The 21,463-nt window shown below is 30.8% G+C and overlaps 1 protein-coding gene across 1 annotated transcript; it reads left to right on the plus strand.

Moving 5' to 3' along the window:
• Positions 1-7,611: 7,611 nt before the first annotated feature.
• On the plus strand, positions 7,612-10,464 carry LOC137833076 (probable amino acid permease 7). The gene is made up of 7 exons (XM_068641456.1): positions 7,612-7,690; positions 7,784-8,017; positions 8,117-8,210; positions 8,374-8,588; positions 8,922-9,055; positions 9,144-9,371; positions 10,066-10,464. Exons 1-7 carry the CDS (start codon positions 7,612-7,614, stop codon positions 10,462-10,464), a joined length of 1,383 nt encoding a protein of 460 aa, XP_068497557.1.
• Positions 10,465-21,463: the final 10,999 nt, after the last annotated feature.

The following is a 21,463-nucleotide window of genomic DNA, read 5'->3' on the forward strand; positions in this document are numbered from 1 at the left end:
AGAAGACAATTGTGATTGATATATGGAAGAAAATAATTTGGCCTTATTAAGGAAATAATTATTGTATGCGATATTGTACGGTATTGTACGATATTGTATCCAATTATATGCAATTAATTTAATAATGATAGAATCTCATGATTAATATCCTACCTAATTAAATTGTAATTTGGGGAGAAAAACTCCCTATATATTTCTTATACATGATGTAACATACACACAAGAAAATAATAAACATCTCTTCTTCTTATCATTTTCTTATAGGTCTTCAAAAGGAATTCATAATCTTGATAAGCTCATGAAATGAGTATCCTAGAAACAAACACTTTCGAAAACAAAGATTAAACCGAGAAGAAAAAAAGGGGAAAAAGTAAATAAAGTGCTTGGCTCAGTTTCCAGCTGAATGGATTGCTTAAAAATGATCGTTCTTAGGCACTAATGTCCGAGAATATAATTGCTGTCAGTCTTGTAACTAACTCACAAGGATGCTATCATCCATATTCCATATCTGATCAGTAGCTAACTTCATTCTTCATCTTTGATGACTGATATGGGATTCTGATTACACTAATTTGGCCTTATTAAGGAAATAGTAATTATCAAATTATATACAATTATTGTATGCGATATTGTACGTACGATATTGTACCCAACTATATGCAATTAATTTAATAATGATAGAATCTCATGATTAATATCCTACCTATATATTTCTTATACTTAACATACACACAAGAGAATAATAAACATCTCTTCTCCTTACCACTTTTTTATCATTTTCTTATAGGTCTTCAAAAGGAATTCATAATCTTGATAAGCTCATGAAATGAGTATCGTAGATGTTTAACATGTGTATTTAGAGAAGGGTCATATGTTTATACAATTACAGTGGTTTCTATTTTATTTGTAATATGTTAACTCCAAGCACCTACACAACCTCACTACCTAAGGTACACAACTAATTATCTGTCAGCATATGCATAAACTACATGAATAAAATAAATTGTATATCATACCTTCGTCCCCTTCAACAAACCCTAGCCCTAGATTTTAAAGTTTCTTGGGAGTTTTCCATGGACTCTCGTCCTTCAACAATTTATCATCAAAGTCACAACTCAATAAGAAAAAAAAAATTAAATTAATTACTGAATGGGTAACACTTACAGGGTGTGAGCGTCTATGTCGTTCACGCGAACATAACTGATTCTTGCAAATTTTCAATGGGTCTTTCATTCTGTACCAATAGACAAAAAAAAAAGAAGATAACTACCAACAAAATATGGTAGAATCTCCACCGAACGGGAAGAAGAACATTTATAAAAATTTGAATGGCTAACTAACCCGAGGAGGCGTGAAGTAAAAGCGCAGGTTTTGGATCACCGTTCCTCTAATATGAAATGACAACACATGAGAAGAAGTCTTTCACACACTCCAATTTGAAAATCTGTAAATGACGACGCTTTAATGCCATGAGTAAAAAAAGTATTTTTATCTTTTCATTTAAAGCAATTGGCCTTTTTTTTTCTTCACGATGGTATTGGACCACTATCCCAAAGCCTCTCACATTTTTAATACAGCAATGCACATTTTTCTATGCTAATTTGACATAATAAACCTTGTCTAAAATAAAATTTCTTGTAACATGCAGCAAATCATTCTAATGTGACAACACAAGCTTAAAAAAACAAATATAATTTAGTTCTTCACTCCATTTGTCTTATAAATTACCATTTCAGAATTTGGATTAGGGCAACATGCAACCAACCATCATTTCCATGGCTTATCAAGATTATGAATTCCTTTTGAAGACCAAATTAAAAACCTACTTCTTACTCCAAAACTTGATTTTTCAAAACTAATATTAAAATATTAAGTTTTCAATATATATAAAGAGAGAAAATTGAAAATATTATAAAAACAATAAATATAATTTGACCTTATTAAGAAAATAATAATTATCGTATTGTATGTAATTATTGTATACAATATTGTACACAATTATATACCATTAGATTGTAATTTGAGGAGAAAAACTTCCTGTACAAGTGATAGTGATGTAACATTAAACATGTCATCTAAAATCATATCATCAATCACCTAACAAGTATCTTATATGTAAATTTTAGAATAATTATTATTTAAAATAAATAAAGTATTATTCCCAATTTGATATTGTTGTATTCCCTGAGATGTCTCCCTGAACATAGAAAACCATTTCTAGATGTAGTCATTCACCTAACTCTTATTCAATTATTATTCACCATATTTTGTATCTTATAAGAACCAAAGAACATTCACGAAATAATATTTGGAATGCAAATTTTACATTTTAAAGTATTTTTAAAATAATAAAAGAAACTCTATTTTGTTCAATTATTATCATGTCCAGACCTTCTTCTTCCCTTCTTTTATTCCTAATAATAACCATTAATATTTCTTTTGAGCACAAAATAAAAAAAAAAGTAATTACTGGCAACGTTAATGTTCTCATCAATGTAAAGAACATTATCCTCGCTATTTTTTTTTTTTCTGTGCAGTCATCGCCCATAAATCTAAGCCATATTGTCTCTGTTACTCAAACATCTGCTCGTAATAATATTTATAATATCAACCTCCATTAAACATCAAATAAGCGCTTTAATTCGTAACTACAAAAGGAACACACTGAAGAACAATTAAACAGAAATAGAAACGGAATACGAACCAGAGTGTTCCAATATTTGGTTTGGATCATTTGAGATACCCAACTCGCGAAATGCCATTGCAGTTTCGAAATGAAAACGCACAACAATTTTAAAAATGGGGGATGTAGGCATCAGAAATGGGAAAAATTAAAAGCGATTTTAACAAAATAAGGCAAAATGAAAAAAATACTAAATAGGCCCTGAGCAGAAAGATGTAGCTTCAATTGAGAGATGAATATCAGAATATTGAACTTCGATTGAGAGATGAATATCGAAATATTTGGAGATGAAGACAAAAATGCCACTGTAGGAACGAAACTGTAAATATAAGCAATGTATAAAAACTGCGGAAAATGGGTAAAATTATGAAAATGTGTAAAATAATCTATACTCTCCTCTTTCTCCCTCTTCCGTCTCTAACAATTTTTTAAATTTTAATTTTAAAATATTGAAAAATTTTAAAAAAAATAATTTTTTGAACTTTTCAAAATTTTCAAAATTTGAATGGTTTGAAAGTTTTACGGTTTGAAAATTTGAAAAAAATTGAAAATTTAAAAAGTTTTGAAAATCTAAAATTTTGAAAAAAATAAAAAATGACAATGTAAATAATAATGAAATAAAATCAAATATTGATACAATGATAAAATAATAATAATAATAATAATAACAATAATAATAACTAGCGGGGATGTGTATCCACATTTTTTATTTTTATCATATATAAAACATGTGACACCATTAAACAATAAACCAAAAATTCATCCTCAATTTTTAAAGCGAGGCGTGGGAAGATGGCTAAAACACAACCTTATTGGAAAGGTTCGCCTCCTCATGAGACAATCCTAAACTCTCAAAATTTGTTAAATATATAGTATTATGATCAAATTGCAATGATAAAGTTGATTTGTAAATCCCCTAAATAAACACAATAAGTCTCTATGCTCTCCGCTTTCTCTCTCTTCTATCTCTCCAATTTTTTTCAATTCCTGGATCACCTTGAAGTACATAATAAAAATAGTCTAAAAAAAAAAAATTTGAAAATTTACAATTTTTCGAAATTTGAAGTTTTTTTGAAAAGGCTTTAGGGTTTGAAATTTTGAAAAATTTAATTTTTTTGAAAAAATAGGAAATGACACCATACCCATAATAATGAAATAAAATCAAATATTGATATAAGGATAAAATAGGAAAAATACCAATCTTTACCTATACTCTTTCGTGGATGTAGAAGCGGATGCAACTTTTTTACGATGATGCAACACACACTGAATCCTGATTACACACCGCTCCTAACAATGTTTCTTCGCATTGGAACCTTGCACTTGGGGTAAGCATGACATTGGTAGGAACACGCACGGGAAATAATATCCTTGGATTTAGTGTCTTCCTCTTTCTACCTTCTTCTAACTGAGTTTCTCTTTGTTTGAAGATTCTGAATAAGTAAATCAGATTGAAAGTAACTTTTCCATAAAACTTGGGGAAAAGAAAATATATTTTAGTCACTGTTATGTATGATTTTATTTAAATCCATAAAATTGTTTCCAAAAAACGTCTGATGATAAAAGACTTTCATCACTTACCCTTTGCCTCCTCTCGTTGAATCCTTCTTATACTTCTTAAATCAATTTGAAAACTATTCTTACATACATTTTTCATAAAATATTTCAAATAAAAATTTTGTTCCCAATTTTTTTAACTAATATATTTAAAAAATTTGAAAATTTAAAATTTTTAAAAGTTTTGAAATTTTGAAAATGTAAAAAATCTTGAAAATTTGAAAATGTAAAATATTTTAACTTTTTTGGAGATTTAAAATTTTTTGGAAATTTAATTTTTTTTTTCAAAATTTGAAGTGTTTCACATGGTAAACCACTGCGTCTCAGTCTCAGACCCCGACTGATTCTACCATAGAGGCCAACGATAGACAATAACTCCCCGAACATAGCTCACAACTTTCATCGTACTGTGCTCTCCAAAGAGCAACTCTTCTCAAAATCTCAAAATGTGCTGAGTTGGAATCCCATTCTAACTAAGGATTCTTGTGGTTTCGGAGGATCCAGCTACAGGAGAACCGGGAACGGAGAACTTCAGGCTTTAAGGTTTGAAAATTTTTAAAATTTAAAATATTTTAAAAAAATAGAAAATGACACAATGTCCATAATAATGAAATAAAATCAAATATTTATATAAAAATAAAATAGAATTTTTTTTTGAGAAAGTTAAAGTGAAAAAACCCCTTTATATATAATTACATGACATTTCAATTGTAAAAGGTTTACATATACATATACATTTCAATTATATGTACCATTCCAATATGCCTGCTTTATTCTTCTTCTCAAGAACGAAATATAATAATCGATTAAAAATAATTTAAATTTCAAAATATTTATTTGCAAAAGACTTAAAGATAAAGGATCAAGGCAAAAAAAAATCATATAATTTATTTACAAAAGGATTAAATTTAAAATTATTTGAGATAAATAAATTTTTAAAATGTTATTTCCTCGTGTTTTTGTTATATAAGAAACCTTTTACGATTTATGCTCAATAATTATGGTAACCAAAACAAAATCAAGTTAAGTTTTTATAGTATTAAATAGTTAGTTTTACCGTCTTTCCTTTTCATAAATTCTGATATGAAGTCTACTTTATTGTAAAATACATTTTTTTAGATATCCGATAAGAATTTGTGATTTTTTATAATTAAAATAATTTTATAAGTTAATTATTAAAATTTTTAAAAATTACTAAAATGTGTGCTAATCAAATTTCAACTAATACTAACATAATTTTAGTTAAAATTTAATTATAACTATACTAATATGATATAACTTTGTGTTAATTTGATATAATTTCTTTAGTTATTTTAGGTGAAAAAGCATTTTAGTCTATATATACAATCAATTATTTATTTATATAGTACTCGAAACCAATCTAAATAGAAGCACACAAAGAGTAGAAGATAACCCATTAATCGCAATGCAAAACCAATAATGTTATTCTAAATGTCAATGTTTGAATAACATATACATCTAAATATAATCTTAAAGAAACCCTAATCAAATATAAAAATTTCAAGGATTAGCTATATTTTTAGCAATCTAAATATACAAATACTTTATTTTAATCCTAAAAGACTGTCTTCTTTTGCTTCCTTTTATTTATTATTTATTTTTTTAAAAAATAAAATCAACAAGGTAACAAAACAACATAAAACTAAAACTGGTTGTCTTTGGATGAAAATATTTATAGGATATATGATAGGTTAGTTATCATATTTATTTTATCATATCCTATCTCAAAGGTTCTTATAGGTTTATCTCTTAAGTAGATTTAGCAAAAAAGTATTTTTATTTAATAATATAATTTTAATATATTAGTAAGAAATAAGATTTGATATAAATTAAAAACTTAGTAAAAAATATTAAGTATATATAATATGTTTCAATATCTAAACAAGCAAAATATCTTTGATATTTTAAGAAACAAAGAGTCTGTTATTCTGTTACATATTTCTTTTATAAAGGAATGAAAGATACTAATCAGAGTATGTGTGAATGAAGTTTAAGATTTTGCGCTCTCTCCAAATTCAACCTATTTTTCTATCATATTTCCTTCTTCATTGATGAAAAGCATATTTACAACTTTTCTTGCCTCAAATATTGCCATTGTTACACATACTTACATGCATCGTCAGATCTTGATATCAAGTTCAGTGAATTACAGGTATTTCTCTTATAATGTTTTTCTTGCTATTTCATCCATATGGAATAATAATGAAGTTCTCAATAACTTTTTTAGTTTTTGGGTCGTTGTTTTATTCACTCTTTGTTTGTAATAATTCAATTTCATGCAATTCTGGTTTTAATTTGCCCTTTGCATTATCTGTGTTTTTTATTCTTTTAATTAAAAAAAAATATATTTTATTTTATTCTTTTAATTAATACAGTGTAACTTTTTTTTATTTAAAAAGCTCACTCAAAATAATTTAGTCTGCATAATTATTATAGAAAATTTAATTTTGTAAGTATTGGTGTAGAAAATACTATTGTCTATGAAATTTTATAATATGTAAATTTTATTGAATCATGATTTTTATTTTTTTATAAATTTATTTTATTAAAACAAAGTTTGAAAGAAGTAGATCGGTCAACAAACAAAAACAAACTCTCCTAAAAAGAAGACAAAATAAAACATGGATTTTCTTAATTTTTAGTATATCTTTAAAATATATTCAAATTTAATATCTTTAAAATATATTCAATATTGTTTTTTGTACACCAAACAAATTTGTTCCTATTTTATCCTGATGGTAGTTACTTTAATTCTTTATTTAATAATATGATTTTAATATATTAGTGAGAAATAAGATTTGATATAAATTAAAAAACTTTGTAAAAAATATTAAGTATATATAATATTTTTCAATATCTAAAAAAAATAAATATCATATTATAAGCTACAAACTTCTGTTACAAATTCCTTTTATAAAGGAATGAGTTTATGTGTGAATGATTTTATCTCTTCTTAAAATTGAAAGAAGTTTAAAGATTTTACTCTTTATAAATTCTTTTTTTCAGTTATTTCTTGAAAAAGTTCACAACTTTCTAGGTGGCAGAACAAGAGTAAAAAATTTTAACTTTTTTTTCAAATCTACATCTTTGTTGAGTCTACAAGGTTAGCCCTTTGTATTTTTGCTATATTTATAAATTTTTTAATGTTTATAATACATATGTTTTTATATATGTCACTTAAAATTTTATATCAACATATTCATATCACATGCATAGAGATTTCAACTTCAAACTTGATGCTTCACATTTTATCTTTGGTGTTACCATTTTTGACATTTCTATGGTGTTAACATGCAGTAAACTCCTCCACAAGCTTCTATTGAATATTTGAGTTTGAAGCTTGGACAAAGATGGATGTGAAAAACTCTTTGCCGATTGCTACAAGTGAACTTGTTGCTTATGATGAAGACGGCCATCTTAAAAGGAGTGGTAAGAGTTCATAGCACCATCACCACCCCGTTTTCATTTGCATGAACTTGAATCATGAATCATGGATTTTGATCCTGCCATCAATTTTGACAGGAACCTTATGGAGTGCTGTGGCTCACATCATAACTGCTGTTATTGGATCTGGTGTTCTATCTCTTGCATGGAGCACTGCCCAGTTGGGATGGATTGGAGGGCCAGTTGCATTGCTTTGTTTTGCAATCATCACCTATGTTTCTTCATCCCTCCTTTCTGATTGTTATAGAAACCCTGATCCTGTCACTGGGAAAAGAAACCACTCATACATGGATGCTGTTAGAATCAATCTTGGTAGTGAACTCTCTTTTATTATCTTATGAAATCACTGTTTTTAGGCTATTTATCATTTTCACTATAACTTACCATCATTGCATTTTTGTATTGCTTCAGGTAAAAGAAGGACATGGTTTGCTGGTTTCCTTCAAATTTTGACCTTGTATGGGACTAGTTGTGCTTATGTACTTACTACAGCAAACTGTTTAAGGTACTTCTCTTATTAAATGAGGAAATCACTCCTTATACTACAGAGAATGTGCTAATTTTTAGTTTTTGATAAGTCATTTAAACACTTTTCCTAAGCATTTCATCATCTATCTTGTAATATCCAAGTGGCTGTCATAATGAAACTTGTTTATTCTACTATGCAGGGCAATTCTGAAAGCAAATTGTTATCACAAGGAAGGGCATCAAGCTCCTTGTACTTACGGGGGTGACATTTATATGGTGATGTTTGGAGCTGTTCAAGTTGTAATGTCATTCATACCAGACCTCCATAACATGTTATGGGTCTCGGTTTTGGCTGCAATCATGTCCTTTACATACTCTTTCATTGGACTAGGACTTGGTATGGCAAAAGTTATAGGTAATTTCTCTTCCATGCATTTATTCTTGGTTTAACATTTAGCTTATTTTTCAATTTCAAGCTTTCTGATGATTAAAGCAGCAAGATGAAGAAAGAAAGTAATATTATTCCAAAACTCTTGTCAAGTTGCAACATTGTTCAAAGTCTATATCGTTTGTATCATATGTTTTAGTATCACATATCTGTGCTAAACGGTTGCCACGAATTACATGTCCTATTTTTGGTATATTTGTTTTTTTGTATAATTTCTTCAGAAAAATTGTGGTTGCAAAACATGGAAAAACTATTATGATATTAAACAAAGATCATAAGGAGAAAATTTTGTACTTGCAGGAAATGGAAGATTTATGGGGAGCATAACAGGAATACCTGCTACTAACACTGCTAACAAGATGTGGTTAGTCTTCCAAGCACTTGGTGACATTGCTTTTGCTTATCCATATGCCTATCTCCTTCTTGAGATACAGGTAACTTAATATTTTCATCTTCACATTCGATTATAATGCAGAAAATAAACAAATTTTGTATCTAAAACATTGATTTTTTTGAACAAAGGACACCCTGAAGTCTAGTCCACCAGAAAATCAAACCATGAAAAAGGCTTCCATGGTTGCAATCATCGTGACAACATTCTTCTACCTATCTTGTGGATGCTTTGGATATGGAGCTTTTGGAAATGATACACCAGGGAACATCTTGACAGGGTTTGGGTTTTATGAGCCTTATTGGCTTGTTGCCTTCGCTAATGCTTGCATTATTCTTCATTTGGTGGGAGGATATCAGGTACTACTACTGTAACATACCATTCTTGATTTTCCTTTACACTAACTCCATGCTTTATCACTTATGGCAAGAGGTTTTTGGATATTTGGTTAATGTAAATGAAACATCATTGTCCATCCAATGACTACAATTGTAAGAGGCAGTAAAATGGCAACATGAATAGTAAATCAGTATAAGCTGTGTGACAACAACTCTTCTTTGGCAGAGAAGTGCTACAAGTTGTCAACACTAGTCTTGTTTTCTTTACAACTGATAAAGATCTAAGCAAGAAAACCAAGCAAATATATTATAATAAAGTAACTTAGCTATATGGAGCATACAATGCTCAAAGCCATTTCATGGAACACCAGTTGGCACTTGCACATACAACTCTTCGATTCACAATCTCTCATTTCATCACTTTATATAAGAATATCTAAGAATGTTTCTTTTCTTAGAATTTATTTATTTATTTTCCTTATGGGTTATCTATCATGTCTTTTCACAGCAAATTATTTCAGGACAGAGGAAAAACTTGTAAAGAAAATGTTTTAGTGACATCAATATTTTTCAAACATAAACTTGTCTACTACTTGAAAATACTCTATTAAGTGAAATTGTTCAACTAGTAGGAAACATGCTGAAGTTACCTTTGAATGTATTCTTTTACTGCCTTTACATGTTACCTAACCATAGAAATTTTATGATCTTTCAGATGTACAGTCAACCAATATATAATGCTGCTGATAGATGGTGCTCAAGAAAATTCCAAGATAGTCATTTTGCAAACAAGACTTATATAGTAAAATTGCCATTAATCCCTGGTTATGAGCTGAACCTTTTCAGGTTGTGTTTTAGAACAGTTTATGTGATTTCAACCACTGGGATTGCTATTTTGTTTCCTTACTTCAACCAAGTTCTGGGAGTTTTGGGAGCCATAAACTTCTGGCCATTGGCTATATATTTTCCAGTGGAAATCTACTTGCAACAGAGGCAAATTGGAGCTTGGACCAAACAATGGATTCTTCTTAGAATGTTCAGCTTTGTTTGCTTTCTTGTGACAGTTATGGGTCTAGTGGGATCAATTCAAGGAATCATTAGTCAGAAACTTTAGAAAGGACTCAATTTGCTTTAGTTTTTATTGATTGATTGTAAATATTTCATGTGATTCAATTAATGAATATTTTATTTCTTCATTAGAATAAGTATTTCCAAACTTATCAACTATGCTTATTAAAAAAAAGTGTAAATGTGTATAAATCAAATTGACCAATTTCAATAACATTGTATTCCAACAAGAACTGTCATGACCAATTATATTTTGATCTTGACTGTCCATAATAATAAGAAGTTATATAATTTAAATTAATACGAAAATATTATTATCTATACTTATATATAATTTTTTTTTCATTTTTTGTTGTAAACAAATTTGATATTATTTTTATTCTTATATTAATATTTCATTTTGATTATTTTTCCATTTTGTAATTACTTAAATTTAAAATTAAAAGAAAGAGTTAATATTAAATTTGAAAGAAAGAAAGAAAGAAAGAAATGGCACGCATGGCGATCCTGAAATGGAGAGAGAAAGATAGGGTTAAGGAGGGACTGCGGAGGTGTAAGAGGGAAGAACCTCGGAGCAGAGCGACAAAGTATAAGGAAGCTTCTCCGGCAAAGAAATCATGGGTTGAAAACTCCTCTACGTTTTTCTTTTCAAACTTTCCAGACAATCATCGGGAGTATGATATGTTTAGGGTATTCCAAAAATGGGCTAGAGTGAAAGAAGTCTTCATCTCAAGGCGTTTAAATAGGTGGGGAAGAAGGTTTGAATTTGTGCAACTTTTTCCTGTCTCAAATGAGGGTAGATTGGAGAAGCATGAAAGGCTAAATGCTTTTAGAACTGAAAATTCTCGAGGGGTCAGTCCACGGGGTAAGCAGAAAGAGAAGGAGGTCTGGCGTGAAAATACTAGGAGAACATATTGAAGGGGCAATATCTCGAAACCTAAACAGTCAAACACTCCGTCATGGCTAGTCCTTAGTGCAGTTGGGAGGATATCTTCCGAAGTCTCCCTCGTTACCTTGAGGGAAGAGTTTGTTAAAGGGGGTATGAGCAGGGTTAAACTGGGATTTATGGGAGATAATCTTGTGCTCCTAACACCTAATGAAGGAGAACGGTTGGAAGAAACCATTAAGCTTAACAATGAATGGTTTGGTTCTCTGTTTGAATCTATTGAACCATGGACCGAATCATATACAGCAGGCCATAAAATTGTTTGTGTTAGGTGCTATGGATTACCGCTAACTCTGTGGAACAAATACTGTTTTTCGAAAGTGGTTGGAGAAGTAGCGTCATTGGTAGAAGTTGATGAATCAACCCTGTCGTGGGAAAATCTGGAGTACGCCTGTCTGCAGGTTAGATTGCTTAAATCTTGCAAAGCGGAAATGAGGAAGGGTTTTAGGATAAATGGGCATGTCTATAATATTACCATCGTCGAAGAGGTTCTCAACCAAGAGAGAAGAGAATGCCTGATGAACATATATTTATTCACACACAATAGCCTTAATCATAGATTATTGGACTATAATAATAAATAAATCCATTGTTTTAATTAATATTCATATAATTGGGTTTATTTGGGCCTTAACTATTATCTTTGGTAATTTTGTGTTTTTAGGGTAAATTATCTGAAGCATGTGAATGAGCCAAACATGCAAAAGTCCAAGTTGCTTCTTTGAATCAAAACAAAAAACAAATTTTGAGGAGAAGAAAGAGAAAATAAAAGCTACAAGATTCCAGAAACAGAATTGGAAGCAAATCTTCTGCAAAATAAAAAACAAGATCATCACCAAAGTTTTGTCATGTCGTATGAAGAAAGTCCTAGCTATGGTCATAGATGAGTGCTAGTCAGCCTTCCTAAGCGACAGAGGACTTATGGACAGTGTTGTTATGGCAAACGAAATTCTAGAGGAGATTAGGAGGAAGACAAAGAGTCGGGTATGTTTCAAGGTGGATTTTGAGAAGACGTATGATTCAGTAAGGTGGAGTTTTTTGCTTGATATGCTGCGGAGGTTGGGTTTTCATGATAAATGGATATTATGGGTTAAAGGGTGCCTGGTATCGTCATATGTATCTGTACTGGTCAAGGAAAGCCCCACTGAGGAATTCAAACCCTCTAGGGGGTTGAGACAGGGTGACCCCTTGGCCCCTTTTCTGTTTTTAGTGGTTGCTGAAGGTCTTGCAGGGATGGTGAGACAAGCTCTGAGGACGGATGTACTTAGGGGTGTAAAGGTGGGAATGAATAGTTTTGAGTGTTGTCTCTTACAGTTTGCAGATGACACGCTTTTCATGTGTGAGGACTCTTTTGATAACATCTTTGCAATCAAGGCCATACTCCGGCGTTTTGAACTTGCCTCAGGTTTGAAAGTCAACTTTCATAAATCAAAGTTGGCAGGAATTAGTGTGGATAGTTATGCCATGAGTATTTATGCGAAGACATTAAATTTAATATCATGAGCCTTCCCTTCCAATATCTGGGGGTACAAGTGGGAGGAAACCCGAGGAAGAAATAGTTTTGGGAGCCGGTAATAAGGAAAATTGAAGCTAGACTTAGTTCATGGAAAGGGAGATTCCTCTCCATGACGGGTCAGATTTGTCTGCTAAAATCAGTGTTCACTGCCATACCCTTGTTCTACCTTTCTATCTTCAAAGCCCCTGTAACAGTGTGCAACAGAATTAGGAGTATTCAAAGAAAATTTCTTTGGGAGTGGGGAAGACAAAATAAATCGATTTCTTGGGTTAGTTGGGACAAAGTGTGTAAGCCCCTACAGGAAGGAGGTTTGGGAGTAAAGGAGATTATGAGTTTTAACTAAGCTCTTTTGGTTAAATGGAAATGGCGGCTTATGAATGGAGAGGGAGGAAAATGGAAAGAAGTTATTGTATCTAAATATGGTATAACACTAGACACAAGTCGGGTTAAGTTGAAGTACTAATCATGGTGGTGGAGGGATCTAGCTAAGATATGTGGCGATGGGAATGAAGAAGGATGGTTCCAAAAGGCTTTTGAGTGGAAAGTAGGCAACGAGATCATAGTGCGGTTCTGGGAGGACGTGTGGTTACAAACCATTACTCTAAAAACATTGTACCCCAGACTCTACTCTTTGTCTTGCGATAAAGGTAAGACGGTGGGGGAGGTAGGAAGATGGGAAGAGGATAGATGGCGGTGGGGTTTGAATTGGAGAAGGGATATGTTTGAATGGGAGTCTAATTTGGAGTCAGAGCTGCTACCAATACTGAGTATGACTATGTGCAAGGAAGCCCAGGACCATCTTATTTGGAGAGGGGACCCAAAAGGTATGTTTACGGTTAAATCAACATATTCTATTATGACCAACCATGTTGATACAAGGGGATGTGTGTTTAGTAGTTTATGGCAAGCAAAAGCCAAGCCTAAAGTACTTACCACCGCTTGGAGAATCCTTCTGGACAAAGTTTCAACTAGAGCTAATATCATAAGAAGGGGAGTGATTGTGAATTCAACTATGTGTCAGTTATGTAATCTAGCTGAAGAAACTTCTCTACATCTCTTCATTGATTGTGTATTCGCACAACGTGTCTGGTCAAGATGCTACCGTTGGATTGGTGTTTTGGGGGCCCAAAACAAGGGTATTCAGAATCACATGATGAACTTCTCACTACAAGGAAATCTTAATTTAGCTGCAAACAAATGTTGAAGGCCATAAGTGGACACTAAATAGTGTCCATTAAACCTTCATTATTAAAATAAATTAAATAAGGTGTGAGGAAAGCGTGAGTTATTCTCACGTAAACTTTAAAAAATAATAATAATAATAATAATAATGGTTGCGTTGCTGAAATGACAGCTACTAAAATTATAAAAATAATTAAAATTTAAATATTTGAAGGTTAAGCCCACACTAAAAGTTTTAAAATTAAATTTAAATAATATGAAGGTTAAGCCCAAGCAAATTACACACAAATAATTAATTTTTATTTTTGCTTTACTTTAATCCCTTCTTTTATTTTTCTTCTTTCATTTTTCAATTTTGAAACAATTCTCTCCACGCAATACTCACTTCACTCCACTTTTCCTCAGCATCAACAACATTCTCACATCTTCCCTCCATTCGAATCTCTTTCTCTCTGTTGAGCATTCAAGCATTGCGACCGGAGTACGACCGTGTTCTTGATTGTGTCCTAACACCGTAAGTTTCACATTTTCTTTCGTTTTCAATCCATCTCGACCTCTACAGTAGCTAATTCGTGTTTCGCTATCAGTGAAAGAAGGAGGCTCAAGGCTCTTTGTGGCGGATTGGGATTGCGGAGGAACAAGCCTCGCGGCCACGCTTTCGGCGTTGGCGAACCCTCGTTTTTGCTGCCGCAACAGAGTTGTGCCTCTTGCTGCCTTGCGAGGAAACGTTCCAATCTCGCGACGTTTGTGCCTGGAGCTTTTCTCGACAAGTCTTGTTTCCGCCTATCTAACAGTAAACTCCATCGTTCTACTGTGAGTATTCTCGCTTCTATCTGATAATCTTGATTTTTTTCTTTTAGTTTTTTTCCTTTTTTTTGTGGTGTTTGTTGGTAATATAAGAACTGAGCCGTTTATATCTCTGGCCTTTAAGATTTTTAAAACTCTACTTATTATCTAAATAAAAATTAGACTAGAGAAGTGTCTCTTGTATCCGATATTGGGCGTAGTTTATGTTTGTGTTGATGGATTTTCTTCTGTCAAGCAGGTCCAGATGAGCCACATGCAGCAAGTACAACCTGGCCCGATGGTATTGCTGAGAAACAAGATTCAAGTGTATATGATAATGAACTAGAGCGGATAGAGAGGTTTCTGAGTTCTGAACTTCCATCTCACCCTAAGTTGCATCGTGGTCAACTGAAGAATGGATTACGTTATCTGATTTTGCCAAATAAAGTTCCACCAAAAATGCACATTTAATCATTTTTATGAATTCCTTTTAAAACATTGATATAGTTTTTTAATATAACCGATACAGTCAAATATGATATAGTTTTATGTATTCTCTGTTAAACATTGTTGTTTTGCACTTGTTGTCAACTGCTTAGTATCAATTTATTCAATTTTAGGTGATACAACAAAAATTTCTTCCAGGTGATAGCTTACATAAAGAAAAGAGTAGTATCATAATTCATGTGGTATGTGAGTGACTCACCGTATTTAGCGATGGTGTGGACAACGTAAGGCAATACACGAGGTGCAATGTCATTAGAGTGAGGAGCCATGAGTTTGGATTTGGCTTCCTTAATCATTTTAATCATATCTCTAATGTCTCCAACCAAGGGACAGTAGGAATTCCCTTGGATACCCTGTTCCTTGAGACGCCTCTCTATCCTCTTAGGTCTCAACCACATCCAGTTGAGTGCATTCCAAAACCACCATATCAGCACCGTAGCAATCAAAGTAACGATACCACATGTTAGTCTACCTTGGCTTATTCGTTTAAAGAAGTCGAATGTAAATCTTGAGTTTGATTGGCTCTGTTATAATATCTAGCCTTGTATAAGATATGCAATCATGCTTAGAACTAGAATGGTTCATTTGACTGAGTTTGTTTTCTGTGTGTTATAAGGTTAAACAATTTATCCTCAATGTAAATCTCCAATTTCATCTTATTTCCCCTAATTTGCTCAAATTTCTATATGCATGTTATGGAAACCTTCTCCTTTTAACTGGAAAGCATATTACTGCTTTGAAGTTTGAAGCTTATGAATGCATTTGCAATGTACCCTACCACTTGATTATTACCACATCTGGATTTGATATAGTTAGTTTTTTTACGATGTGATGGTGATGTACATGACTCAAATCCTAGAAATCCACATGTGTGGTCCGAGCTGCATATGTTTACCCTCTCCAAACTCCATTTGGTGGGAGCTTCATGCAATGAGCCACCCTTCTAAAGTTTTCTAATTTGTGTATCATTCTTTTGGTTTGTTAAAGTGATGCTTCTTGTCAGGGTTTTGGCTTGTTATCAGGGATGCTTGTTAGATTAAGAATTGACAACACAACTGGTGGATTTTTTAATTTGTAGGGAGATGGGATCATGAGAGCTTTACCCCTTCTTAAATATGTGTTTCCCTACCAACCTAGCCATTGGTTATAGTCTAATAATAGGCACATGACCAATAGGGAAGATGGTCCATTGATGCCTGAGAAGATAGATCATGGTTGAGACAGTAGCTGGTGAATGGTTCTATAAATATGATATTACTGTTGTAGTCTAATTCCCCTCTGATGAGTATTGTCTGAATTCCTATTTAAATCTAATGAGATCCTACTACTTGTTGATTATATACTCCAATTCTCTATTATCTTTGTACCTTTATTTCTATTAGCTGAGTAGATGAGTCTGTATGAGTTCTGTAGTTATAATCTAACACCTATTTGGCTTTATTGCACAGTTTTGAGTGATCCAATAAAAAGGATAGAATATGACATAAATGGGATGCGATACGAATATGATTACAATATGACATAAATGTTTGTTTTCTTAAAGCAGAAATTGTGTTTTGAAAGAATGTTTTATTTACAAAGAATAACTCTTTCATCTTTTTATGTAGGATTATCTTAATCGTTACATGGGCTTATCTTGACTTGCAATGGCCTTGGCATAAAGCATTCGATATGGTAAACAAAGCCAACATCACAGATAGCCTTCCAGTGCATCTGGGACAATTTTTTTCAAGTACCTGGCACTGCATGCCATGCGTAGAGAACCAGCCGTTGGGTGTATAACTTTCTATAATAAAAATATTTATTATAGAACAAAGTTTCTTAAATGTATTAAAATGATAGTTTTTTCATTGCATATGTTTTGATAAAACATAACTAGTAAGCAGCGCAAATGGAAGGCATTTCAATAAAGCCTAAACCTAAGAAGAAGAATAATGAAATCACTAAGATAACCAAGCTAACTAATTAATGCCCATCTTCCGGTGCTTAAACACTTTTTATTCATCAATATAATAATTTATTCATTACTTTTGTTTTTTTAGTTTTTAACTTATCAATTCATTGATTTTTTTTAATGCTATTGCAAAAAAAAAAAAAAAATTAAAATTTAATATTTAAAATCCAAACTTTTATTTAAAAGTGAAGTTCAATAGCTGCCAAAAATAGTGCATACAAAAAAAAATTGTGTCCACATATCCAAGGTTAAGCCCATTCTAATTTCATTTTCACTTTACCAAGGTTAGGCCCTCGCTTTATTCTAATTTTATTATCCCACTATCCAAGGCTAAGTCCACGCTTTATTTTTAATTTTATTCTCCCCTTATCCAAGGCTAAGTCCACGCTAATTTTATTGTCCCCTAGCTAAGCCTAAGTCCTCACTTTCTGTCCAAGGCTAAGCCCCCGCTTAAGTTAACATTTGTAATTTTTTGTGTTGGCAACTTGTAGGCAAAACTCACGCAAGCCAACTTATTGCGATGCCACGCACCCGACAATTTTTTTTGCGACAAGGATATTAGCTTCAAAGTTGTGTGAAAGCAAAGCCCACGTTAATTGCATCTTTGCGTGGGCTTTTTGTGATTAGTGTCCGCCTTTGGCCCTTTCTAATAAAAGTTTTTTTTTTGTAGTGTCTACTTAATTCACCTCTCTAATAAACAAAATCAGGTGTGGCTTGGCTTGTGGGCGACAATTGTTAGTTGTATCTGGGATCAGAGAAACTTGGTAGTTTTTAAGGAAGGGATCCCTGATGATGATGATGAGATTTTTCAGAACGCTCAACTACAGTCATGGTTATGGTTAAAACACAAGGTAGCTGGTTACTCCTATGCTTTCTCTGACTGACTTTTGAACCCTAACCATTGCCTTCTAGAAGTGGTTTGAGTGTGCTGATTCCTGGGCAGTGAATGTATCCTCTCACGGAGTACTTGGAAATGGTCTGGCTATTTGATGTGGTTTCTGTCAAGGGAGTTACTGTAGAAGTAGAGATGAGAATATTAGGGAAGTAGGCTTGATGTTAGCTGAAGTTGTACGCTGACATTTAAATTCTAGATGAAAAACTGCAGTAGTGTGTTATGCAGTTGGAAACAGATTGTGAGGAGAGGTTAGCAGGGTGTTAGGAAATAAGTATAAGGTTGTTGGAGAAAGGTGAAAAGTGGAGATGGTACAAGGTTTTGGAGCTAGTAAGAGGGGCTGTAATGGTAGACGATCAATGTGTCATTCTTGGCTGCTGAATTAGTGTGGAGCAGGGGCTTCTTCCATAGAGTTTTTTTAATCAGAGCAAGCATTACCCACATAAGCATTCCCAAGTGCTAAAACCTGGTAAACTTTATAAGTACTGATTGTTGCATAGTGCTTCTGAAAGCCAGACAGTTTGGCAATCTCAATAGGCCGATGCATCCAGCTTTTCTGGTTTTTTGCTGGTTTTTTTATTGGTTTTTCTGCTGGTTTTAGTACTGTTTTCCTGTTTATGCTTCCCTTAGACTGGTTTTGGTTCTAATAGGTTTTATATATCCTGGAAATTGCTTAAGGGAGGTTAGTTTAGTTTGTTGTTAAACACATGAGGTTGTAACCCTCTAGTTTTTGTATACGGATTGGGATACCCCTGAAGTATCCCTGGAATTTATTTTATTCATTGCTGAGAAAAAAAATTAAATTTGAAATAAATGAGAAAAAAAGACTGAAACGGAAAAAATAACAAAAAGAAAAAAAAACCTAAAAAAGAAATGTAAATAACAAAAACTTAGTTTGTTTTTTCATTCTTATTAATCTAGAGGTATAAATTCTGATTGTTTAATTGTTAATGCTTCTTATTTTAATTTTTTTTACTTTGTTTTTTATTTTTGTACAAGTGGGGTGGTAAAGAAAGAAGATGTTATTGTTGTGGAAAAAAAGAAAAAGATTATTATTATTATTTTTTAATTTGTCATTGTAATTTCTCTTCTTATTCTTTTTATTTTATTTTCATTATTATTATTATTATTATTATTTTATATTAGTAAAAAATCAAGTCTTGAGATAATAAAATAGATGTTTTAATATAATTATATTTATTGTATTATAAATTTAAATTTATTTAATATAATTTAAATATTAAAATATTTATAGAAGTATATTTATAAATACTAAAAATTCAGAAAGGTTACTTTAAATATTATAAGTTGTTAATATTATAGTGGAAACAATTGTCTTTAACTTTATATATTTATAATTAATTATTTCTATTCAATGAAAAGAGATAGTATGTTGATATTTTGACACAGATTAAAAAATATATTTTATTATTGTTATCTTTGTTTGAATTTGGAAAGAAATAAATTATTTCTGTTATATATCTATATAAGTCTGTAACACCATTTTAGTGGATACAATTAATTATTGATTTTACTTGTATTAATGTAATTTATTTTTTATAAAATTAGTAAATTTAAAATTTAATTTTATTAGTATTAATGGTCAAATTACATACTTTTTTTTTCTTAAAAATTTAGAGAATTTAGATCCAATAAAGTACTTAGAAATAATCTAAATAAAGATAAACTAATATTTAAAATAAAATAAAATATTATTGTTCGTATAAATTTTTCTTTGTAATTGATTTTAAGAATGATATTATAGTTTTGTTTTAAAAACTGCATAAGATCCTGCAAAACAAAATTATATAAATAAACTGTTTCTCCTAATGAAAATCTATAGCTCAGCAAACAACTCCTTCCTTTCCTTCTTTTTGTTTTTTCTTCTTCCACTTTCATTATATCTTTTTGTTACTTTTTTATTTATTTCACATTCTAATTCAAATTTTTTTATGAAAATAAATACACAATTCATTTTATTTTTTTTAATCTTGATAAGAATACACAAGTAAGAAAATAAGTTTGTAATTTTTTAAAATGAAAATAATAATTTGTAGTTTTTTAAAATGAAAATAATAAATAAAATTTGTAATTTTTTAAAATTTAAAAAAATTATAAATAATATGACTTGAATATATTAGTGAGAAATAAGATTTGATATAAATTAAAAACGTAGTAAAAAATATTAAGTATATATAATATGTTTCAATATCTAAACAACCAAAATATTTTTGATATTTTAAGATAAGTCAAGTGAATATAAGTAACAAAGAGTCTGTTATTCTGTTACATATTTCTTTTATAAAGGAATGAAAGTTTAAGATTTTGCTCTTTCTCCAAATTCAACCTATTTTTCTACCAGGCAGACTTATTTCTTGATTGATGAAAAACATATTTACAACTTTTCTCGCACCAAATATTGCCATTGTTACACATACTTACATGCATCGTCAGACCTTGATATCTAGTTCAGTGAATTACAGGTATTTCTCTTATAATGTTATTTTTGGGTCGTTTTTAATTCACTCTTTGTTTGTAATAATTCAATTTCATGCAATTCTGGTTTTAATTTGCCCTTTGCATTATCTGTGTTTTTATTCTTTTAATTAAAAAAAAGAATATTTTATTTTATTCTTTTAATTAATACGTGTAACTTTTTTTTATTTAAAAAGCTCACTCAAAATAATTTAATCTGCATAATTATTATAGAAAATTTAATTTTTTAAGTATTGGTGTAGAAAATACTATTGTCTATGAAATTTTATAATATGTAAATTTTATTGAATCATGATTTTTATTTTTTATAAATTTATTTTATTAAAACAAAGTTTGAAAGAAGTAGATTGGTCAACAAACAAAAACATAAAACAAAATAAAACTTGGATTTTTTAATTTTTAGTATATCTTTAAAATATATTCAAATTTAATATCTTTAAAATATATTCAAATTTAATATCTTTAAAATATATTCAATATTGTTTTTTTTAACAAAAATTTGTTCCTATTTTATCCTGATGGGTAGTTACTTTAATTCTTTTAATTCTTTATTTAATAATATGATTTTAATATATTAGTGAGAAATAAGATTTGATATAAATTAAAAAACTTAGTAAAAAATATATATCATATTATAAGCAACAAGCTTGTGTTACAAATTCTGTTACAAATTCCTTTTATAAATGAATGAATCATTGATTTTGATCCTGTCATCAATTTTTACAGGAACCTTATGGAGTGCTGTGGCTCACATCATAACTGCTGT

This window comes from Phaseolus vulgaris, chromosome 6 (genome assembly GCF_000499845.2).
Source record: "Phaseolus vulgaris cultivar G19833 chromosome 6, P. vulgaris v2.0, whole genome shotgun sequence".
NCBI lineage: Eukaryota > Viridiplantae > Streptophyta > Magnoliopsida > Fabales > Fabaceae > Phaseolus > Phaseolus vulgaris.